This window comes from Benincasa hispida, chromosome 6 (genome assembly GCF_027475165.1).
Source record: "Benincasa hispida cultivar pf3 chromosome 6, pf3_genome.v1.1, whole genome shotgun sequence".
NCBI lineage: Eukaryota > Viridiplantae > Streptophyta > Magnoliopsida > Cucurbitales > Cucurbitaceae > Benincasa > Benincasa hispida.
In genome coordinates this window covers 49,824,001-49,848,873 of record NC_143483.1, presented here as the reverse complement: position 1 = coordinate 49,848,873, position 24,873 = coordinate 49,824,001, and the positions used below count along the sequence as shown (strand labels likewise).

At 31.1% G+C, this 24,873-nt stretch overlaps 3 protein-coding genes across 4 annotated transcripts; 1 reads left to right on the top strand and 2 right to left on the bottom strand.

Moving 5' to 3' along the window:
• Positions 1-14,096: 14,096 nt before the first annotated feature.
• LOC120079487 (vacuolar protein sorting-associated protein 32 homolog 2-like) lies at positions 14,097-17,572 on the top strand. 2 transcript variants are annotated; one of them, XM_039033689.2, is made up of 8 exons: positions 14,097-14,347; positions 14,447-14,552; positions 15,094-15,193; positions 16,237-16,322; positions 16,430-16,521; positions 16,813-16,927; positions 17,006-17,201; positions 17,305-17,572. In XM_039033689.2, the coding sequence occupies exons 2-7, from the start codon at positions 14,481-14,483 to the stop codon at positions 17,195-17,197; spliced, it is 657 nt and encodes a 218-aa protein (XP_038889617.1). In that variant the 5' UTR covers positions 14,097-14,347; positions 14,447-14,480; the 3' UTR covers positions 17,198-17,201; positions 17,305-17,572. The 2 variants fall into 2 exon arrangements, with proteins under 2 accessions (XP_038889617.1, XP_038889616.1); XM_039033688.2 differs by having other exon boundaries at positions 14,444-14,552.
• A 1,624-nt stretch (positions 17,573-19,196) lies between these two features.
• On the bottom strand, positions 19,197-19,880 carry LOC120080115 (Ribosomal protein S30 family protein). Its single transcript, XM_039034675.2, has 3 exons — positions 19,788-19,880; positions 19,570-19,707; positions 19,197-19,457 (listed from the first exon to the last, which is right to left on the bottom strand). The coding sequence occupies exons 1-3, from the start codon at positions 19,789-19,791 to the stop codon at positions 19,411-19,413; spliced, it is 189 nt and encodes a 62-aa protein (XP_038890603.1). The 5' UTR covers positions 19,792-19,880; the 3' UTR covers positions 19,197-19,410.
• Positions 19,881-22,413: 2,533 nt separating this feature from the next.
• LOC120079327 (Ribosomal protein L31e family protein) lies at positions 22,414-24,180 on the bottom strand. Its single transcript, XM_039033487.2, has 3 exons — positions 24,128-24,180; positions 23,735-23,839; positions 22,414-22,897 (listed from the first exon to the last, which is right to left on the bottom strand). Exons 2-3 carry the CDS (start codon positions 23,815-23,817, stop codon positions 22,618-22,620), a joined length of 363 nt encoding a protein of 120 aa, XP_038889415.1. The 5' UTR covers positions 23,818-23,839; positions 24,128-24,180; the 3' UTR covers positions 22,414-22,617.
• Between the last annotated feature and the right edge of the window lie 693 nt (positions 24,181-24,873).

Below are 24,873 nucleotides of genomic sequence, written 5' to 3'. Positions count from 1 at the left end.
GTTATGAACAACCTATGAAGGATTAATTTATTTATGACTGTTATATCAATTGGACATACGGTGAAGGGAGTGCAACTACAGGCTATAGTAGACAGTCTTGTTAGCTAACGAATGCTGATTAACTAGGTTAAAGAGTTTGATTGGTTAGTCTCGGATTATTGGAGCCCATGATTTGTAGGTCCATCGAATCTCTTTGCTAGCTCAATAAGAACAAGGTGAAATAAGAATTTGAAATGTTCAAATTCGGGTTTTAGGGAAATTTGTATTTTATATGAGATATAATTTACAATTAAATAATCAAATAAATACTTATTTATTTTTTAGAGTATACTTGATCATTAGCATGAAAGGGATTTTTAAACTTGATTAATGTGATCAATCAAAGCTAGGTGTCATAAACAATTTAATATATGATATTAAATTTGTTTATTTATTTAATTGAAATTGATTTAATTAAATAATTTTTAAATTTTTAAATTTGTATTTCATTTTTTTAATAAAAATTAGTTAGTGAAAAAATCCAATTGTTGGATTTTTCCACTAACTAAGTGGACTTTGAAGTGGCACTTCCGAAGCTTGATACCTAAAGATTACATGCTAGTGAAGTTTGAGGTGGAAGACATATTTTGCATGTGTTTTCTCTATAAATGACTTTGTTTTTTAAATTTTCAAGACTAATGCTTCCACAACTTTTAACCTAAACTCTTCCACCTCAACTCTCCTTTACTCTCCTTTTTTCTATAGTGAAATTCCCTTATTTTCACTAACAAAACGGTCCCACAACCGTGTTCTTCAACTGGAGAATAGCGGAAATTTACCGTTGGTGTGTCGTTCATGCATGGGAGAGGAAGTTTGTGGTGGAGTGTTCAAATGTTGTATTTTCTATCCCTTTTACATGTTTATTCTTGTTTTTATTGCAATTAGAACGTTGTCGATTTCATTGCTTCCGCTGTTCATCATTCTCTATGTTCCATCAATAAATCCTCCATCATCGATCTCTAGATGGAATAATTGATTGATGTTAATTTTATCATTGAACTACCTCCACCATTACTAGTAGAATTCATAACAACGATTAAGTTAAAACTCGCTCTGATATAAACTGATAGAACCCAAATAATATAATAACAACCCACTAAGATCTCTTCCAAAACAATCAACCAAATAATTGTTCTCTAAATCATCACAAATAAATCACCAAATAATCACCAAGCAATCAACCAACAATGGACAACAATAAATCACAAAATTCTGGAACACTAAAAGCAAAGAGCACACACAAATTATACGTGAAAAACCCCTTCGATGTGAACAGTAAAAACTACGGGACTTTTGAGGAGTCACCCTTGTCAATTTCTCTTATTATGATAAATTAAAGGAAAAAGAACTCAAATCAGGCATACAAAGGTTCAATACCCACCAATACTTTCTTACATAAAAAATGAACACTTGAGAGATAAAAAAAAAAATTGAAAATCACCCAGTTTTTCAGATTCTGTTCGACAACAATTACGGACAAATCAGAGCTCCAAACAACGAACCAACCGTTTAAAACGAGACCTTATTATCCCGTATAGGCTGATCAAATTTCAGCATGATCCAACGGTTCAAACTCCAACAATCGACAACTTTGTAGAAGCTGTCATTGAAAACCCAAACTGTTGTTTTTCTCTCTGATTTTCTACTTCTTTTCCACTCTCTTTTTTCTTAGGTCATCCTCATATCACATGAAAGAAAATCTAGGGCTTATAAGATAGGCCAATCTAAAAATTAGCCCCAATTTGGCTCACAAAACACAAGTTTAAAATAAAGTCTTGCTTGTGCAACAAGTGGGATGGATACCCACAACAAAAATGACTTCTTTTTTTCTTTTCAAAACTAAACAGTTTTATAGTTTTATGTTTATGTTCGAGAGTAAATATAATTGGTTGTTGGATATTTTTTGTTTAGTAGTATATTTAGTGACAAAAAAATAATTTATATAGGGAACCAAATTCAATGATGCCAAAAATAAGATAGACACAAAACTTTTATTTTCGAGAAGAGGTTCAATTTTTTTGTTCTACATATTGTTAAGAAAAATTAGATTTTAAGTCATTGATTAGAGAGGAATGAAAAAGGGAGCGGGGAGACTTTTCTCTATTATGACTAAACGGGGATGAGGATTATATTTCCTGAACTCAAATCAGGCATACAAAGGTTCACTACCCACCAATACTTTCTTACATAAAAAATGAACACTTAGAGATTAAAAAAAAATGAAAATCACCCAGTTTTTCAGATTCTGTTCGACAACAATTTCGGACAAATTAGAGCTCCAAACAATGAACCAACCGTTCAAAACGAGACCTTAAGTATCCCGTATAGGCTAACCAAATTTCAGCATGATCCAACGGTTCAAACTCCAGCAATCGATAACTTTGTAGAAGCTATCGTTGAAAACCCAAACTATTGTTTTTCTCTCTGATTTTCTACTTCTTTTCCACTCTCTTTTTTCTTAGGTCATCCTCATATCACATGAAAGAAAATCTAGGGCTTACAAGATAGGTCAATCTAAAAATTAGCCCCAATTTGACTCACAAAACACAAGTTTAAAATACTTGTGCAACAAGTGGAATGGATACCCACAACAAAAATGACTTCTTTTTTTCTTTTCAAAACTAAACAGTTCTATAGTTTTATGTTTATGTTCGCGAATAAATATAATTAGTTGTTGGATAATTTTTGTTTGGTAGTATATTTAGGGACAAAAAAAATTTTATATAGGGAACCAAATTCAATGATACCAAAAATAAGATAGACACAAAACTTTTGTTTTCGAGAAGAGGTTCAATTCTTTTGTTCTATATATTGTTAAGAAAAATTAGATTTTGAGTCCCCCTCCCCCAAAACTCAATATATATACTCTTTAAGTTGATGCTTGAATATGTTGTTGTAATATTTACTTTTTTTTACTTTGAAAATGTATGGAAACTAGACGGTTTAATTATATTTTTTAACCTTTGAATATTAAAATTTATTATTTTTATCAGGTGGTTTCATGACGAAATGACCCATTTAATATAGAAAAATTTGAAACTTTTATTTGGTTGAGAATAAATTAAGACAAATGGTTAAAAAAAAATTAAAACAAAAAGCAAACAGAGAATTTATCCTTGTAGAGAATCCGATCCCCACTCATTCCTCACGGGAAATTTCGTGGAGATGGGAATTAAAATAAGGGGTGGAAAAGTTTGTCCTGTCCCGTCCTGTGGATACTCTAATTCTGTCAAAATAAGCATAACTCAACTGAAATACAAATATGTTGATAGTTAAAAGATCTATGGTTTGAATCCTCTAATCCCAAGGTTAAGAGGAAAAAAAATCATATTCAATTCATCAAAGTTAAAAGATATTGGGAAAAAAAAAAAAGACTAATATGATACTCAAATACTTTCCTTATATATGCTAAAAGAATAATTAATGTGGTACAAAATGTATTTTAATTAATACTTAACTTCACTAATTATGCCTCAATCAAGAAACGAAAATCTTTTTTAGTGGGAATATAAATATTAGTGTTGACTTACTTGCCTTATCTATTCAAACTTATCCATAAGCATAACAAAATATTTGAACATTTACTTATTTAATCTAAAATTGTTTGACTTTGGTTAAATTTTTTAAGTAAGTTTTGTCAGTTTTTGTTGATAAATGTTTAGTAATTAATATACTTTTGACCATTCTTGTGAAGGATATGGTCAAAATAAAAGAGATGTAACTAATTAGATCGTTTAAACGAGATTTTGATAAGAAAAATTTATTTTGTGGAAATAAACTTGATTTTGTTGATTTTTAGTATAGATGTTGTCTGATTCTTTTCCTCAAATATATAAATTTTAATCTTTATGCTTATTGATGTTCTTGGATAATCGGTCTTTGAGTTTGAGATCTTCTTGGAGAACCAACATTTGGACTTGTTGATCTTGTTCATTAGTTTAGATCAGTCACTGGCTTGTTGATCAACTTGGATCAGCCTATGGCTTGTTGATTGACCTAGCCTCTAACTTGTTGATCTATTTAGATTGGCCTCTGGCATGTTGATCGACTTAGATTGGCATCTGGCTTGTTGAATTCAATTAGTCTTTGAATCTTCTAAGTCTTGAATTATCTGAAATTCTGAATTTGGGAGTTCTTTGGATTCTATAGCTTTTGAGCTTCGTAGACTCTGACAGAAAGATTTAAGTTTTGTTCCTCTGGGTGAATGTCAATGACTTAATAGATGCTTGAATGTTGAATCCTCAAGCTCTGAAGGAATGTTTCAAATGAATGGTGGTCTCCTCTATAAGCGTTCAGACTTAGTTGACTTTGGACCTAACTTTTGTACTTGGACTTAATCTAATATCTTTTCATAGGATTTTTATTTAAATTTGATTCAACCTATTTTAACATGTACGAGCTTTAGTTTTGGGCTCAGTCGCCATGTGACATAATTTGACTGGACTAGCTAACATTGTTGATGGACAAGTGATGTTATTTGATTAGCTAGCTTTCGTGTCTTTTAATTTAATCTGAGGACAAATGTAATTTTGTAATTGGTCTCAAATTTATCAATCATTAATTTAAATTAATAACTTGTCAATTTGTAATTGGCAGAAATTCTCCATCACTAGAGATTCTTAAGAAATAACTTTTATTTTTATTTAAAAATTACTTATTAAGTAAAAATAATGCACATTTTTAGTGTGTTTCTAATGTTTTTCTTAATAGATGTTGAGGGTAGTTTAAGGCAAGATCCAAATCTTGAGCGGACGCAAGGTCAAAGACACTTTAGAAGCCTGGCCATCCCAGAAGAGGAAGTCAAGACCTCGAGTCTTGGGTCAATCTATCGAGCTCATTCCATTTCATTAAAGGGGCAATAATCGAGTCAAGTTCATTGGTCAAAACCCTGTAACCTCAAGGGCTACACCTTCGCTAACAGTATTGATATTTCACATATCCAAGTGGAATTTAGATGACAATCTTCATAAATAGTCTCATTCTACCACACCTCAAGAGATAAGTAATATATTGTGTGTTTCACCGAACTAAACACTTCGTATACTAATTTAAGCATCAACTTGTACCGAATTCAACACTACGATGGTGTGAGTTTTCTTACAAGTCAGTTCGAACAAATTTCTTGAACTAAAAGAGCTCCGTCGAGAGATGGGTGACGTGGACGAAATCTAAAAAAAAATTATAGTTGAATATAACTAACAACAATATGATTTCTTTTCCTTTTTAAAATATTATTGTAATATTGAAAATTTTGACCAAAAAAACTATTGAAGATAAAGTTTGAAGGGATGAGATGAGTAGTCAAATACCAATTAGGATTGTCTTGATTTCAACTGACAAAAAGTAAATAATGGGGTGGCAAGGGGGAGCTGGAGTTAGGCTAATTATGGGACAGTTGCATTAAAATCACTTTCATTTATTATTATATTTTTTAATAAATTATTTTCCTAATTTTTAGAGAAAGTCTTTTGTTTTCTTTATTGATGTGGGGAATGGTTGTTGATTACAAAATCTTAACTCATATCTTGTAGTCCCATTTTCTTGGTGGGCTCAATTCCCATTATGGAAAATAATTCAACTAAATTTTTGATAGCAAGACCACCACTTTCTAAGTCATCAATTTTTCTTATACCATGTTTGAAGTCTTTTCTTTTTTCTAAATCTAATTGCACTATTTTGCATTCATGTAGGTCACTTTTAAGTGTAAACACTCCTAATTCTTAGATTCATAATTTAAAAACCATTATTAAGTTTGTTAGTCTCATGTGTTTATACAGCCAGATTACAAGAATTTAGATTTATAAAACCTGCATTTATATCACAAAATGAAATTTAAGTTACCTTGATGCAAAGATCTAGATACAGAAAATAGTTTGACCTTTACTTGACAACAATAGTTAATTTAAGAACATAGCCTAAAAAAAATAAAACTTGTCGATAATTTGGGCCTCTCCCCAACCCATTTTGATGTCAAAGTGTGGTTATTTGACAATTTGGGGTTCATTGTCAAACCAATTAACAATTAAAGAAGTAACTCATCTATTTTATAAGAAGTGCGAGGTCTTTGGTTTTTCTAACACATGCCTCCCACAAAATGATGTCTCTTTTGAATTAATCATTCTTGATCGGATCTCTTTTTTTTTTATTATTGAACTGAACAACATTTGGGTTTTATAGGTTCTGATACATCTAGAAATCGAAGGAATAAAATTATTATTCTATTTTTTCTTATAGATTATGTGTAATTTAGGTTTTCTTATATAAGAGAAAAACCTCTTACAAATATGAAAAAATAAACTTAACAATTAATATTTATATACAAACGTAGAAATTCCTACTCAAATCTCACCCTTTTTTTTTTCTAATATGATTGCTTTTGAACTTTGCTAAAAGTTGTTTATATTTTTGGTCCAAAATCACCCCTACCTATACTTCAACATAGATTACATGAGTCCAAATAGTCAAACTTTTCAAACTTAAATGTAAGTTGGTTTAAATTACGAACCAAATATGGTCTAAAATTTCCAAATAGCATATCCTTTGGTACAATTCAAATACACATGCTAGAATATGATTTGAAGTTTTATAATTGTGACCCTAAATCATCTAGAAATTTATAGCTTGAAAAAGAATTGGCCATAGGACGACTGAAATTTGTGTGGTTGAAAATTGCCAAAATGTTTCTGACAAAGACGGGGAATTATCATGATATGAAGATTAGAATCAAATGGTTCCCATTGTTTGTTGTTACTTTCAAAAAAGTGAGGGAAAAAAAGCAACACTTAGTTTGACTGTTAGTTTGACTGCAACTATGTTTTTTTATAACTCATTTGATGTTACATAACAAGAAAATGGTTTCTCACTCACGTTTAGCTAGTAGCCAAATAGTATCTAACAAAAATTCAATAACAAGATTATAATCACTTCCGAGACGTTTGTGGTAAAGATTATCCTAAGACTATAAATATTGCTACAGTATTTGTTATCATACAGCAAATATTGCTACAGTATTTGTTATCATTTAATAACAAGATTATAACCACATCTTGTTACAGTAAATATTGTTTCGAAAACACAATTAGCTACAGTTAACACTATTTCAAAACTCTTATTTGTTATCATATTTACTATTTGCTACACTTTTACTATGTTACATTCATCATTTTTTTCTTGCTAATGTGTTGTTTATTTTCTTCTCAAACTAAAATAGTTTATACCTCAAATACATACTATTATAATCCAAACTAACATAAACTATTATAACCCAACTATAAATATAATAACCAAAGACTATAATAACCAATTTTTTGCCTCAAACGCTCCCTCAGTTGTTGATTGGTATTACAAGTTTAGTTTATAAGTACTTGGAACAATTGCAAATATAGCAATAACATTTAAAGTCTTAGCAGATATAACACACAATACAAAAGAATTTGCATATATAGCAAAATTTAGATCCAGCAATTAGAGTTTATCAATGATAAACCATATTACTAATAGGAGTTTATCAACGATAGACTCTAACGCTGATAGACTTTTATCAGTGATAGAGTTTATCAATGATTAATAGATTCCATCAGTGATAGATTCATCGTTGATTAACAAAGTCTATCATTAATAAATTTTGTTGTATTAAAATTCTTTTAAAATATTATTATACACTTAATTATTAATTCTAAAAATGCTATCCAATATGATTACCCTAAGTACTATTTCCATGTATAGTACTTTCAGGACTTAGTAATGGTCATTTGGAAGCTTCCATTTCCATTTATATAACTTTAGACAACACTACACTTGATAAATATGGAATGTAGCCATAACTTTGTATAAATAAAGTTTGAGAAAATATCAATATATATCCCTAAATTTCGATAATACATGACTAATTAAAACTATGTGCTAATAATTATAGTAATTTAGATCGAAAGTTTTTTAAGTGAGTCAACTTACTCTCTCCTTCAGATTTTGTGTAAAAAATATCATGAAGGACTTAATAATTGTTCCAGTTAAACTCTTAATTATCATAAGTGATTCAGTTTTTATTAAAATTACATTCTAAAATCAGCAATGTATCAATTTTTATACGTGTGTATATACTTCTTTAAATGTCAAACTAACAATAATTGATGCATAGATAATTTTCAAATGTAAATTAAACTTAAAGTCCAAATTGATTCATTTATGAATGTTTAGGTAGCTTAATAGATAAAATAAGCTTCATAGAAATTGTACTAGAGGATATAAATTGATACAATTATTAGAGTTTTAATTGAAACAATACCCTAATGTTTAGATGTATATATTGATATTTTTTCAAAGAATTTTTTTTTTACACAGAAAAGTTGAGTACTAATATTGCAAACAAAGATTGAAATAGGCCTCTCGAAAATATAGAATAAACATTACTAACAAACCAAAAAAAATAGAATAAACAAATATTGAAAATAGATTTATCATAGTGGGTGCGTATAGGTACTAAAACAACAAAAATTTTGAATGTCCCAAATGAATTTGAAAAATTATTCTTAAAAGCATTAGAAAAATAAACTTTGTGATTCATGGTATAATATGTATATTTGTTATGTGGATTTTCTTTATTTATAAATTGTGGACAGACGATTCTACTTATCTTTTATCACATTATTCACAAGTTAGCGATTATTATAGAGATAAATAGTGAATGGTTGATTGATTGATTTGACTTTTGATCAAAATTACCGTAAAAAGACCAACTTTTAAAAAGCCATCACTTAATATTTAAGTCAAAACGTGTCAAATAAATAAGACCAAATTAAAAATACTAATTTGATTTTGGGATAAAAAGCCTTTCAAAAGACAATAAAGCCAAACAAGGCCAAATTATGGTTCAAAAGCCATGCCCAAACAAAAGCTAATAATGATTATAATTGAGAAAAAATTTTAGCCGCCCCTCTTTTCATTTTTATTATTTTTCTTCATGGATGTTGATGGAATTTAGGCTCAATAATGTTGGAATAAATCACACTCCAATCCAAAAATGAGAGACTATTACAATTTAAATGATTGTTCAAGTATAGATGTTAGTATGAGTATTGCTCGATTGTTATGAAAAATTTATATTCTTTCCTAAGTAGTCAAAGTTTCAAAACCCCAATTTTTCAATATTAAAGAGAGCAATAATAGACAAGCCAACCGAAATTATTGAAATTGATATTAACTAATGAAAAATAACACTTTTTTTTGTAGGGTTCAAGAAAGTGATGAGTTTCGACTATTTAACATAATATGAGTCTATGATTTTTGTTTATGTTTATCTCAATTAGAAACACATGAAGCATGATATACTAACTGTATTGTGAATAGTATAAAGTTTCAAAAGAGTGTTTTTGTAAAATTGAGGTAGAGAGTTGAATTATTTGTTATTGTAATAATTTTGACATAGAGAGTTTGTTTCTAATGAGGTTGTGTTGTGGTTTTTCTCTAGTTTTAGAGTTTTACTTGTAAATTATTGTATTTATTATTCAATATTTTGTTACTAAAAAATAATTTATTTGTTAGAACACAACTTGAATCTCTATATATTTAGGGCTTGTTTTGATTGGCTTGAGAAAAGGGTATTTTTCAAAAAATTCATTTCTATCTAAACATTTTTTACAAAAATTATTGAAAATACTCTTAAAAACTATTTTGGGTGGTTCCTAAACACTCCATTTTTTTTCTAAAATGGCTTATTAATTAAACATTTGAAAATAAATTTCAAACACATTATTATAGTGTTCAGTGTACGAAACTATCCACTTTAATATTCAACACAAAAAAGTCTCTTCTCCTCTTATAAGCAATGCAATAGACTATGTATGTATTTGTAACAATATTTCAGCCATTATATTTTGAGAATTGAAGTTTTAATTGATGTTCTAGACTCAGTTAAAAATCAATTCAAATGGAATAAATGATCCATCTTATGTCAAGTTAATTAACGTAATATAATTCTTTTTTCAATATAGTAACGGTGGAGATTGAGATTGAACTATCAATTTAAGAAAAGAGCACATATCAATTATCATATACTTAAAAGCTTAGTTTGAGTAATAAAATACAAATTAAAATCTTTAAGTGACTTGGGGTTTAATGTGGAAATATGTGGAGAGAAAATTGTGTTTTTACCAAAGAGACGAAAAAGATGCGCAAAGTTGTAAGAAAAAAATTGGTTAATTTCACAGTCAAAGAAAAAAGAAAAAAATAAAAAGAAACGAAAAGAACAGGTGAGATTGTGTTGTGGAAATTGCCGACCGTTGTGAAGTTACGGTCACCCCAGGTAACTCTAATGCTTGTCAATTTTCGTCCATTATTTCCGGGATTTCCTACCTGCCACTAAATATATTCAAATAATTTAGGTTGAATATAATAATACTACTATTAATAATAATAAAATGAAACACATACACCAAAACACTTAAAACAAACGTTCAATTAGTTATTACTAGTCAGTAAATTATTATTAGTAGTTCGCCATTGAACATAGTAACAAAGATTCTATTGCTTTGGTTATTATAGTCAATGAATTATTATTAATAGGTGTCCAAGTATTGATTCATGGGGGCAATGTCAGCTTGTCCAATCAAACTATGCCACATGGTGATTGGGCCCAAAATTAGGTTACTTGAGTTTATTAAAATAGATTGGATCAAACTTAAATAAAAGTCTATTAGAAAAGATTAAATTAAGTCTAAGCCCAAAAGTTAGGCCCAATGTCAACAAAGTCCAAGCCCATATAAAATCTCCCAAAACTCTATAAATAGGAAAAATCACCCATTATTTGAGACTTTCATAATTCATAGTTCCATTGAGTCATAGTCATTCATTTAGAGGAATCATGAGTCAGAACATTCAGTCAGGGAATCAGTATAGATAGTTAAAACTCCATGATTCACAATTTTGATAATTCAAGATTTAGATTATTCAAATACCGAAAAAGTTCAACTGATTGGCATTTCACAATCAACAAGTTGAAGATTAAGGAAAAGCTCACAAGTCAATCAACAAGCTAGAGGTCTACCCAAACCAACCAACAAATCAAAGCCCGATCCAAATCGATCAACAAACCAAAAGTCGATCCAACTCGATCAACAAGACTTACACCGTCCAAATTAATCAACAAGTCTAAAAGTCGGTCATTCAATAAGATCATCAAACCCAAAGACTTGTCCTCTAAGAAGACCAACAAATCTATAGACTAAATCATCCAAAAAAAAAAAGTAACAAGCCTAAGACTTAAAGTTTATTTATTCGAGGGAAAGAATAAGAGGATACAAATTAGAGACGGTAACACCTATACTACAAATCAATACAACCAAGTTCATTTCCACGAACTAAATTTCCTTATCGAAATCTCGGGTGAGCACTCACTCTCACATTTAGTTAAAAGAGTGAAAGTTTTTTCATCCTATTTAATAAAAAGATAAATTTATTAATAAAAAAAATATGAAAATAAAATTATAAGTTAAACATTAATTGTAAATTCAAATATTTATACCCCACATTTTTCGTATGTATATATGAATGTGAGACACATATATATATATATTTGTATATTTATATGTCAGCTTAACATAGTTGAGATAATGCTGATTTCACAATTTTTCTCAAACACAACCGAGCAAACCTAATGGGGGAAACACAAGAAACACTCACAAAATCTCTATATCTAACTTAAATTTATAAGATAACTTTACAAAGCATATTCAATTCCACAATTTACACATAGCTTCAACACCACGGTTGATATACATTTGTAATTTTTATTGTAAGTTGGAAATTTCAAAATGTCACCTCTACCTCTACGTTTATAATATTATACTCTAAAAGAAAGAAAGAAAAAAAAACTCTCACTATTTTCTTCTCGTCGTTGTCATGCCATTCTTTTCTCCCTTTTGGCAAAGTTAATGCTCTCTTTTTCCTAAATCAGCTTCCTTTTCCTACTTTTTCCCCTATTTTTTTCCAACTTTTATCATCATTTTTTCAATTCTCTACTTTCATCATCACCTTTTATCATCTACATTCTTATAATATTTCTACTCCTCCTTCCTTTTTCCCTTTATTTTTATTTTACGTGCAATTTGTTTTCGCAAATCATAAACATCATTTTCATTCACACCTCTATTAAACTCTTTTGTTTTATACCTTTAATCGGTCATTCAAATAATGATGTTGATATCCATATCAAGATTTCAATTTCATAGATATATCGATGAAATATTGATACTGATACATATTTTTATAAGTCAAAAATTTTAGAAATTTTATTTAAATTAATAATTAAGTTATTTTTACTCACATGCTAAGTTACAAATATTGTTATTAATATTTCTATTCATATTGGATTAAATTAGGGGTGTTCAAATCAATCCAACTCAACCCGTTGGGTTATCAACTCATTTGGATTGGATTAGGTTCAAAATGAAAATTTTATGGGTTGGGTTGATTCATGGGATCACCTAATATAACTCAAATTAACTCGAACCAACCCGAATTTATTATTAACTTAAAATATTTTTTTTTATTACTTATAACACAATTATTTATACATATATTGATTTTAATTTTATTTAATTCTAATATTTTTTGAATAATTTATTCTTCAACAACTCTTAAAAGATAGTTTATTTGCACTTTAGAAAGAAAATTTTCACTATACAAATTGAAATTAAGTTGTTAATTTTAATTCAATATATGACAATAATTAAATTAGATTTTTACATATTTATGTTTTGTTTATTTTTAAAATAAAATTTAAAATAAATCACCAGATTGACCCAAATCAACCAAACCAAAATATTTCAACTTGAGTTTGATTGGGTTCATTTTTTTAATAAGGGTTATTTGGGTTGAAGAAATTTACAATCCAAACAATTGGATTGGATTTAAAAAGTCTTTCAATTCAACCCAACCCAACCTATTAACACACCTAGATTAAATAGATATCATTTTTTATATTTTACGAGCATGCATAAAAGATATCATAGATATCTATGGATATTTAATATTGATATCGAATTCTTCGATTTATAGATGTATCGGTATATTGACGCATATTTTCATCTTTGCCATTAATCAACTATAGTTACAAAATCACTTTGGTCATGTTGATCATCATCTTGAAACATGCTTTTTGTTACCATGTATGTACTATCTATTATGTGGATTGCAAATTAACATCTTAAATTAATTTAGTTGTTTCCTTACTTGATTATTTGTTTGTATATTTATATCCTATACATCTTCATGGTAAACCGTTCAATATATACTCACTAAAATGTAAGGTAACTTTTTTAAATGGTAAAATTGTTGAAAATATTTTTAAATATAACAATATCCTCGTCTATCAGTGATAAATATTTATATCCTCGTCTATCAGTGATAAATTGCGACGCGGTCTATCACTGATAGACAACTGACATTTTTTTTTATATTTGTAAATAAGTGGGCTCCATTTTCCTTTACTTAAAAATAACCCAAAAACATACTCGTTTCCACTATTAATAATTCAAAATTAAGTTTGATAGTATAAATCGTGCTTATGAGTGTAAAAAAAAATGATTTGTAACTACTAAAGACACATTTTTGCATAATTTTGAACACGACGAAAATCACTAGAAGTTGAACTATTTGAAATCATTCAAATATACCCTTAAAAAAATAATAAATTAATTATTATTTTAGATTATATTTTTCCACCTATTTCATGTAGTCAAGCTTCTCGATCTGTTATTATACCCCAAGAAGTAGAAAGAATTATAATGTCTATTCCGCCTAAAACATTTGAAATTTATGGATAGTTAGAATAGATTTGGAGACCAAGTTGACTCATCTGTTTTTAATTGAATTGGTTATTGTTTGCATTTGCTAGGAACATATTTGACAAATTGTGCATAATGGGCTTGCGGGTACGTTATCTATTTCGGCCCATATACATGTCCAGCAGCCCAAGTGAGATTTTGGGTCGATTCATAGATAAGATAATCAGCCCATATTGGAGTATCCATCGGGCCCGGCCCATATCCCCATTTAAATAGAATTGGCGGAGTGAAAATTGGGAGTTTTGATTTGTTCTACAGAAACCAATAAGTACATTGCCGCGTGGAGACGAAACAGCGACTTGAAGAGAAGGGGAACTCCAAATCTTCGTCCTCCGTTTTTTGGAGCGTCTGAGAAACCCTTTCTACTTCAAATTTCTTCATAGATTCTTTCGATTCATTCTCCGTTTTGTGAATTCGTTTCTGATTCTCGTCTTTCTGTTTCAATATCTCTGGTTTCTCCACTTTTGGTAGGGACATCGATTGCTTTTTCCTTGTCTTTTTCATCTATGTTGATCGGCGGGTTGAAACTAAGCGTTTGAATCTGATTTTTTTCGTTGTTGCAGAAGATCGAGAGAGGATTCTTGTTGCTTAGCTTCAACAATGTTTAACAGGCTTTTTGGTAAACCTAAACAAGAAGCCAATGCTTTGGCTACGTTAGAGAAGTTAAGCGAGGTATGTCCATTTTGTGATTTTATTCTTTTTTATATGTATTCTTTTTACGGATAGGGTATTTTCTTTTTGTGGCTTGTTCTGAACCTTAGCTCTATTTCATCGATCTTGATGGATGCTTGACTTCTCGATCATTCACCTCTTCCAAATATTAGTGTTTACGACGTCGCGATAATTGTTTCTTACTTTTTCTTGACCGAATATTAGTGTTTATTTGTTTCTCCTTTTTACATGGTCAAGAGGTGGTTCCCGGTTGAAATTTTCGTCTTATTTGAATTAGGTTTACTGGTAGTTTTACATTTGTTCTGCGACCGGTAATCACTGTGCTTTAAGAGAAATTTCATATATGTAACAAAGGAAAACAATGTACCACCTTGCTATGTTATTCTTCTATGCGACTATATTGAAAAAGTAGATAATTGTAATCATGTCCGAAGCGATGGTAATTCTGATTGCATAGACTTTTGTAGTTTTGCAAAGCCTTTCGTAATTGATAACAATGTTTCTGGGCACTCTTTTTCTTTGCCTGTAATTCTCTGTTTAGACACTTGAAATGCTGGAGAAGAAAGAGAACGTTCTTGTTAAGAAGGCAGCTGCAGAGGTTGAAAGAGCTAAAGAATTCACAAGAGTGAAGAATAAACGAGGTATGGTCTGAAATTGTGCGTACAGTATGAACATTTATTTCCTTTATAAGCATTTTTTTACATGTGTGACGTCTGAATAAGATTTAATAAATACCCATGTTGTTGAAATTTGATGGTAACACCATACCTGTTTTCTCATGCTTTAAAAAATTTGAATGCTTAATACACTTTGGAACTGCAATTTATGCTTATGTAGATCAGTTCTCTGCTGTGTGATACTCTGCAGAACTTTTTAATGCCGTCTTTCATGCACTTTTTATCCATTTTTGCTATTTTTTTATTATTAGGAGAATCCTTGAGTTATAGAGAGTCAAGGTTTTACTTTTATATTAGTAAACTTGCTAGACGGGCTTGCATGGTTGGTCGTTCTGCCATGTGCTCCTCTAGCTCTTGCTGCCCGTCTTTTTGACTCATAGTTGAAATGTTACCTTCTATTTTTTTATAGTGGGTTTATGGATGGCGAAATTTTGTAGCCTTGTTTACTTCAAAGCCTCGTTTGGCCTTTCCGTTTTTTTTAGATTTTTGTGATTTTCCTTGTTCTTATCATTATTAGTAGCTTTGGGTAATCGCTTTCAGATAGGAGTTTAATTTTGTAGTTCTTTGTCTTTTTTTGTGGAGCTGTAGTTTTGGAGTTTTTTCTGTTTGCCTTTTTTGGATCTACAAATTGTTCCTTTTCATTCTTCTTTTATATTTATTGTTATCAAAATCATTGTTACCTAGTTGTTCCTATCATCAACTCCCTATTTTACCTTCTGTCCGTATCTTAAAGGCCTTGGATATTGAATAATGTTGTTTAGGATTTAAAAACTTGTACCTATTCAAGAATTAACGTTTGGGGATCAAATAACTATTTTTATCTTACAGGTTGAATTTGTGAATTAAATTTAGTTAAAACAATTAATTAGATTGATAGGAATAAATTGGTGATACTAAATTATTTAAGATATGAATCATAAATTAAACCTAATGTAATTCAATATATTTTTCTTTGGCTTCCTTCTATTATTAAGAATCCATTCATAGTCATTATAATTTGTTTCCAGCGGCCATACAATGTTTGAAGAGAAAGAGACTTTATGAACAGCAAATAGAGCAGCTTGGAAATTTCCAATTGCGCATCCACGATCAGGTGAGTTGTTGTTATTTACTGATTGATGAGAATCTATTTCTTTCTTTTACTTTCGTTAACTGCAATGAATGGAGGCGTTTACTTTATTTCCCTTCGTACTCTTGCAGATGATTATGTTAGAAGGGGCAAAAGCTACAACGGAGACTGTAGATGCTTTGAGAACAGGAGCATCTGCCATGAAGGCAATGCAGAAAGCAACGTATGCCTGCTTTATTTGCCTTTATAATTTTGGTCATTGAATATTCCTTATTTTTTTACTTTGCCGGAATATAAAAGAACTGTACAATATATCTGAACTTATTTAGCAACTTTATTCATCTCGTTGTTGATATTAAATTAAGCTAACAATCTGGAGAAAATGGCTACCGAATGCCAGCAGATTTTGAAAAATGAAATGATCTGTGAGATTTTGTTTCATGTTTTATCGTGAAGTTAGAACTGTAGTTATTATGTAGAAACTAGCCTGATTATTTGGAACTTTCTTGTTCAGAAATATTGATGATGTGGACAAGACGATGGATGAGATCAATGAGCAGACTGAGAATATGAAACAGATACAGGAAGCGCTATCAGCTCCGATTGGTGCTGCAGCTGATTTCGATGAGGTTCTGTATCTTGACCTTTCTCATTATAGCTTATATCTCACATGTCATCTATTAACAACGGTGGTATTTGCTATTTAGGATGAGTTGGAGGCAGAACTTGAAGATCTGGAAAGTGCGGAGTTGGAAGAGCAACTTCTCCAACCAGCATCAACGGCTCCTGCTGCGCCTGTTTCAGTCCCAGCAGGCCGAGTTCCTGCACGCCCTGCTCCTCAAAAGAGAACCGCTGAAGAAGACGAACTTGCAGCTCTGCAAGCTGAGATGGCTCTCTAACCAGGTTTAGTTCACATAAAAATAATATGATGATGAGGATAAGAAAGATGTTAAAGGGAGTATATGCACTGTCTTGTTGTAACCGAATTTTCATTTGGACATTGCAGGTAATGCATCATGCAAAGTGTTATTCATCTCCTGGCTGATTGTGCATCATCCAAGAAAAATCTTCTGAGTGTTTAAAAATTTTATACGAATTATTATTCTTGCCGCGAAACGAGACTGTATATAAAGTTGGCAAAATTACTGGGATCGTCATTTAAATCTTCTATTTATTTATTCTGTATTTGGCCGAGTCCGCGAACAACATTGTCATTCTTTTAACTGTCATGCTCCTCGGGAAGTGTAGATGGGGGTATTATTTGAGTTTGGTAATCATCTCTTCTTGATTCATAGTAGTTAAGTAATATAAGAATGCCATATTTGTTTAGATAGAATTAAGATAACTCATGAGTTTTTTTTATACCCAAATGTCATGTTTTTTTTTATATCCAAATGTTATAAGGTAAAATGATTGTCACATGAGATTAATCGAGGTACGTGTATATTATATTATTCTGATTCAAATGTACTTGTTAAGCAGTCAATATCCTGCAATCTATCTCCTAATTTACTTGTCATGTTTTCGTGTTCCATTCCCTCGAGAACAAGAAATAACTTTCCATCGATATGTATATATGTACGTGTATATTATATTATTTTTAAAAATACAAATGATTACAGTAAAAAAGTGATAAGATTAAAAGTACTGAGAAGGAAATCTGATTCTCAAAAAAAGAAAAAAAAGATGTAATTGTTTGATAAGTATGTTCTTGATATTTCACTTTTGAAATGTTGGCTTGTTTTTTTTTTTTTCCATTTTTCAACTTATAGTTAAAAGCTTTAAATACATAAATAGAAAGTCGATAACATAAGAATTTATGGGTTAAAGTTGTAAAATGAACTTTTTAAATTTCAAAAACAAAAAATATATACATAAAAGACATGGTTATCAAATTTAAGACCATAACTATAGAAAACGGGAAGTCAAGAAAAAACAATTGTAACTTGATAAGAGGGATAAATTTAAGGAAAAAGACGTTACAATATTAACAAACTACTCTTTCTACAAAAGATGAGATCTTTCTTCCAGAACATAAATCGCCACTTATTTACGAATGAATGAGCTGTAAACATTTGAAAATGTTTAACAATCATTACAACAATGCACTCCATTTGTATTTGCATTTGCATTTGTGCCAATCGCTTCAATAAACAATAAGAAACACCCATGAATAAAAGTAAAAGTCTAACGTCGTTGCCGAATAATTGCACGTACGATGCTTCAATTTATACAACAAACCCATTGGGTTCCAACTATAGTAGTCAAATGCCCAAAGTAAAAAGCACAAGGTAGATATCATATTTTAAGGGCATTAATACTAATGAAATCTCGAAAATATCATACCCAATCACGGGAAAAATATTAAAGTAAAAAATATGAAGAGTCTTACCCACTGAACCCGGAAATTATTTTTCATAACATATCAAAGGGGATTGTAGTTAGGAGTGTTCGAAACACTTTCTTCAGTATCCAACGACTAAATGGTTCTGGCAGATTTGAGGGAGACAAAAATCCTAATAATATGATGAATCGCTCCCTACTTAATTGAACAAATCACCAAACAAAGGCTATGATGATAGCAGTACCCTGGCTCCTAAAAAGGAACATTTCGCACATAACGTCTCTTCGACTACAACTAGAAAATGCTCGGGGTAACTAACTAGTTAAAACATGCCTAGAAGGAATAAACCAGACCGTCATCATTTGATACGTCAGTTCTCATATATCCTGCCAAGGAGTAGTTGGAATTGCAACAACAACAAAAATTGTAAAATCTAAATTATACAGAATTTCCAATCCACCTCCTAATTACGAGATATAGATCAATTCTAATTGATCCAATAACCACTTTCAAACGAGCGACTCCAATAGTATTATCCCATTAACAATGTCTAGTGAAAAATAAAATGATAAACTCATCTCATTATGAAACAACAAAACTAAAACATAAGCAAAGCATCAAGTGACGAAACAGAAAACTTCTAAAAGAAATCATACTATCATCGTCCAGACAAATGTCAGTTAAAAACATCAAGAAATAACTAGCGGAAGTATAAAATATCTCCAGATAACATTAAAAAATGGCAGTTATGCCGAATTCTCGAGCCTCTTACTTCTCGGACGAGTTTGGTCCTCTCTTCTTGCCGAAGCCAACAACTACAAAAGGACATTAACATTCATAAAAAACTAGAAAAGGATTTAACGTTCGAACATAATTACAGTATCAGAGAAAAGAAGAGAGCGGAAAAAAAAAAAAAAAAACACGTACCGGCAGTGACGAATCTGCGGTTGTATTGCATACGTTTGTGTGCACGTCCTCGTGGCTTCTTCTTCTTGTCTTGTTTAGCAACCTTTGGTGTTTGGCCTCTCACCTTACCGGCACGAGCCAAAGAACCATGAACCTTTCCTGAATGTCGATTACAGAGATGAAGAAACAGATTTCAGGAAAATGAAATCTGAAAGGAAGAGAGAGAGTTCGATACTCACCCATGACGAATCTGATAAGCGACTTCTCCTTCTCTGGATGTTCGGCGACTGGCTTGTTCGCTCCGTCCGCTAGAAACTAAGAACACAAGAGGCAAAGATTAGGGTTAGGGTTTTGGACCGACAAATATATAGCAGTGGGTTATTTGACGCGGGAAAATTTGATCCAGCTCGCCCATTCCATATTTAATTTCACTTCTATAGTCGGCCCAATATGAGGTTGGCCCAAAATATTTTAACCCAATTAAAAACTATTGTGTTTTTTAGTACAACATAGTTGGGAATTCGATCTATGACCCTCTTAATCATTCAGATGTGCTATATTCGTTTTAATAAATTTTCAATTCCCTTGATTTCGTTTGATAACTATTTAATTTTTTGTTTTTTTTTTAATTAAGTATATAGGCATTATACTTCCAAATTTCTTCCTTAGTTCTCTGTTTTTAACCAATGGATTAAAAAACCAAATCAAAATTTGAAAACTAAAAAAATAGTTTTGAATAACTTGTTTTTGTTTTTGAAATTTGGAATTCACCATTGTAATAAATATGTAAATTATGGTAAGAAATTATGAGGAAATAGGCTATGCAAATCATGGTAATAAATTAAGAGGAAATAAGATTAATTTTCAAAAACCAAAAACCAAATAATTACGATACAAGAGATTCATTTTTTTTCCCTCTAAATTACCTGTAACCTTTAGCATGAACATCACTGAATGTAGATATTACAAGTGAATTACAATTTATTTTTAGTTTTAAAATAAAAATATCAAATAATTACCAAATCTATGAACAAAATAAATCATTAAACCAATTTGTTTTATCTATTTATATTAACTTAAAAATCTTCTATTCATTTATTATCCTTATAACATGAGAAAGAAGAAAGTGGGAAGTAAAAGTTATGAGGGCAAAGCTCAGAGGAAAGTAAAAACCAGGGGTTGAATGAATACATCCATTACGAGTGATCTTTTTCCAACAGAACATCATCATAAATAAAAGCCAAAGTGAGGTCAGGCTCCTTTCCGAGTAATCAAAACCTCAAATAAAATTAGATATCTTCTACTATGTGATAGGGGTATTCAAAAAAATTGAAGACTCGAAAAAACCGAGCAATCTAACCCAACTGGTTTGGGTTGGTTAAAAAAAAAATGGTTTGGTTTGGGTTTTTCTTCTTTTTTAATGAACCCGAATAGGTCGGTTCGGTTCTCGGGTTCATAGAAAACCACTCGATTCGAACCGACCCGACCCAAAGACTAAACGATCGCTTAACAAGTCCAAACGATCGTTTACAAAATACTATACGATCGCTTAAATTATCTACACGATCATTGAGTAACAAAATGCTATACGATCGCTTACCAAATGTTACACGATCGCTGAGCTCGGCTAAACGAACACTGAGTAACAAAATGCTATATGATCACCTACCCAATGCTACACGATCGCTGAGCTCGGCTACACGATCACTTAGCTCTACTACATGATCGCTGAGTAACAAAATGTTATACGATCGTCTACTACGATTGCCTACCAAATGTTACACGATCGCTGAGTAACAATCGCCTACTAAATGTTATACGATCGCCCATGAAGACCTCGCGATCGCGGAACTACCAAATGCTACATGATTCGCCTACTAAATTGGAGGCCCCTATCAAATATCCAAAATATTCCGTCAATCTCCACTTTTTTAACCCTTTTACTTGACGTTTTTTTGGTCCAAAATCATATTACTTGACATTTTTTCCACATAAACGTCAAGTAATTAAAAACTACAATACAAGTGTCAAGTAATGTAAATTTTGTAGTAGTGGTTTTTCTTTTGTGATTCCAAGTTTTTTTTAAGGGGACCAATGGACCCAACCCGACCCATTTTTTTGGATTGGTTTGGTTCGGGTTCATAATTGAACAAGTGTTAGTTTGGGTTAGAAAAATACACAAGTTAAAGCATAGGGTTGAACCTAAAATATCCAATCCACAAACACCTCTGCTATGTGATTGGCCTAATCCTGACCCAACACAATTATATTATAAACTCGTAGAATATTAAATCTTAAGAAGTTAATAATATACTCTTCACTCCTTACCCACCTTATCCACTTGTACTAAAAAGAATTGTTGTTTTAATTTTTGAGAAGCGGGATAAGTCAACTTATACCAATTTATACCCCTATGATTACACTAACATTTTGTGGAGGCTTTGTTCATTCTATGCCAAAAACAATCCCTATCGTAATGTGGCCGATAGACACAAAGGAGATATTTGAGAAAAAGAATTGATTATTATACTCCTAAATTATTATAATTAAATTATTATAGTTTGTATTATAATGATATGTATTTGAGATGTAAACCATTTTAGTTTAAAAAAGAATTGGTAAAAATTGTAGCAAATAATAAATACGATAACAAATGAAGATTTTGAAATAGTATTTCCAGTAACTAATTGAAGGTTTTGGTTTTGAAATGGTATTTCTTGTAACAAGAGGTGATTATTATAGTCTCTTTGCCCCGAACACCCCAAAAGTGTTCATGGGTAGAAAAGACGTTAGTTTAAATAAAAGAATAACTACCAAACAAACATGAAACCGGATTTCAGATTGAATTATATAACATGGACGCGATTTTCTCAAGAGCTAACCAGCTCGGTTAATGTAACCCAAAAACATGTGAACTTAATAATATATAAGTCCAGGAACTATAAGTTACTTTAACCCAAAAAAAATATCCAAACACAACGATAAAATATGACAGTCTTCTTTCATTCAACAAATCAAAACTACAACCTAACCTCATCTTACCACCTCTTCTCGAAAACAGATGACAAATCAATCGTCTTCCTCAATAACTTTTGTCCCGAGTCCCTTCAGTCCTTCTGCTGGGATTTCTGCAACTGTTACGAGGGAGTACAACTCTTCCTTGGCATCTTCATCATCATTCCTCTTGCGAGCAATGCGAACTCTGATTCTTCTGGGCACACTCCTGATTCCCCTGCTCCAGATATGCTTGTTAAGCTTCACATCCACTCTCACATCCTTTGTGCCCATAGCCTTCTCAGCAAACTTCCTGATCTCCTTGATGGCCTTGGGAGCCTTCTTCTTGAAGGTGCTGTTCATTCAAAAAGGGTAAAGGCTAATGAGTCATAAATAAAACTATCTTGTGGTTACACATTAATTTCAGAAATAATACAATCATGAAAACAGAGATGGACATTAAAATTAAATGAGATTATGAGAATACACTATCAATCATAGTCTATGACACAGATAAATCGACAAGAACTCTGCACTCTATCTGGTATCAGTGCCCATATATGGCGATAAACTAAAACAGTCAAAAGAATTGCACATCACAGGCAGCAGGTGAAACCACTAACACACAGCATGTTTTATACCAGTTGAAGCTTCTAACTTTTCAAAAACAAGAGGATTAACAATCTTGGTTGGTTCCTTCCAAAGGCTCAAATCTATCTCATATGCGGACGATACAACAAAACAACAAAACAACAAAACATGTTTGTGTAGTGGGAAAATATGGTTATTCTGGCCATTTGTACACAAAAGTAAGTTCTAGTTTTTCCTTGGCCAAAGTCCCTAAACCCCAAAATACTAAACTGTAACTTCAATTAACAACAAATCCGAAATATCAAACTCCAAAGTGCCTGGGGTTGTATTTTCCAGTCAGTACCACAGACGGTAAGAACTAAACTGAAGTGATTCCAATCTAATAGAATCTACATAGTTCTGGGACAAAGGAAGAAACATTGAATTAATGGCACGTACTTCCGAATAAAGAACAAAAATCTCCTGAAGTCATATCAAATAATCGATACTAAATCGAGGTTACTCCTCCCACAAAAAGTACATTCTGAGAAATTAGCTGGAATATACAGACCGAAGATTAAAAAGGAAAAACACATATGAGAGGCAGATAAAATGAACGTACCAGCCATGAAGGCGTTTGTGAAGGTTAATAGTATACTCTCTGGAAACTACCTCCTCCTTTCTCCCTTTGGTCTTCTCCACCATTTTTAAATCTCTTCAGAAACACCTGTACCCAGCAAGCCAATCAATATAACTCAACCATAAGCAGAAACAATTCAACTATCCAAAATTCAACGAGGCAGAAAAGCTGAATGCACTATCTAATAACAGGATTCATGAGCAACGCGGATTAGAAAGGTGGGGAAGTGAGTAAGACGATCGCAGCAAATACAAAAAGGTTATCAGAACAAAAAAATGTTAATGACTCTCCAATTTCCAAAGTTTCAAAATGAAAAAAAAGTATGAAACTAATAATTGAGAAGATATTGGATGTTGAGAGTTGAAGAGTAGAGACCTGGCGTTGAGCGACGGGAAGAGTGGCCTCCAACGAAAGAAATGATCTTCAGGGGCACAAAAAAAAACCCTAACACTGAATTTATATATATGGGTATAAAATTATCGCGGGCTTACTGTGACAGGGACTTCGTGAGAAAAGCCCATATTAAATTTTATCTAAGTTTGGGCCTAAAGATGGATCAATGAATATGAATGGGGTAAGTAGAGATGTCCATGGGCCGGGACCATGAATGTTCACTCCCCATTTTCATTCTCCATACTTGTAAAATTTTTTACGGGGATCGGATTCTTCATAATAAATTTTTTTTTCGTTGGTTTTTTTTATAAAATAATCAGTTAATTTAAATCACTAATGTGATCAATTTTTAATTAAATAATTAACTTTATCACTAAATTGTTTATTATAGTTAGTTTTACATAATAATTTGAATTTAAAAATAAATTACTCAAAATTTAGCTTAAAAGATTGATCAAATTTGTGAGTATAAATAAATAAATATAAATAAAATTATTCACAAATATAATCTAAATGTAAATAATCAATTTAAACATATTCATTATCTTGACCAATAAACAATCAAACTTGAAATTTAAATATTGTAGTAGTAATAATATTAAGGATGATAATAATAACAACGACGATGACATCAACAACAATAAATAATTATATTAAATAAATAAAATGAGACTAATTAGGGTGAGAACGGGGAACGGGATAGGGGCGAGGGCGAGAGCGAGGGCAGG

Coding starts and splice junctions, on each gene's coding strand:
- LOC120079487 (XM_039033689.2), top strand. CDS start 14,481: ATGTTTAACAGGCTTTTTGGTAAACCTAAACAAGAAGCCAATGCTTTG. Junction 15,194..16,236: donor AAGAGTGAAGAATAAACGAG/GTATGGTCTGAA, acceptor ATTTGTTTCCAG/CGGCCATACAATGTTTGAAG. Junction 16,928..17,005: donor CTGCAGCTGATTTCGATGAG/GTTCTGTATCTT, acceptor TTTGCTATTTAG/GATGAGTTGGAGGCAGAACT.
- LOC120080115 (XM_039034675.2), bottom strand. Junction 19,458..19,569: donor CCGCAGATTCGTCACTGCCG/GTACGTGTTTTT, acceptor GTCCTTTTGTAG/TTGTTGGCTTCGGCAAGAAG.
- LOC120079327 (XM_039033487.2), bottom strand. CDS start 23,817: ATGGTGGAGAAGACCAAAGGGAGAAAGGAGGAGGTAGTTTCCAGAGAG. Junction 22,898..23,734: donor CACAAACGCCTTCATGGCTG/GTACGTTCATTT, acceptor TTGAATGAACAG/CACCTTCAAGAAGAAGGCTC.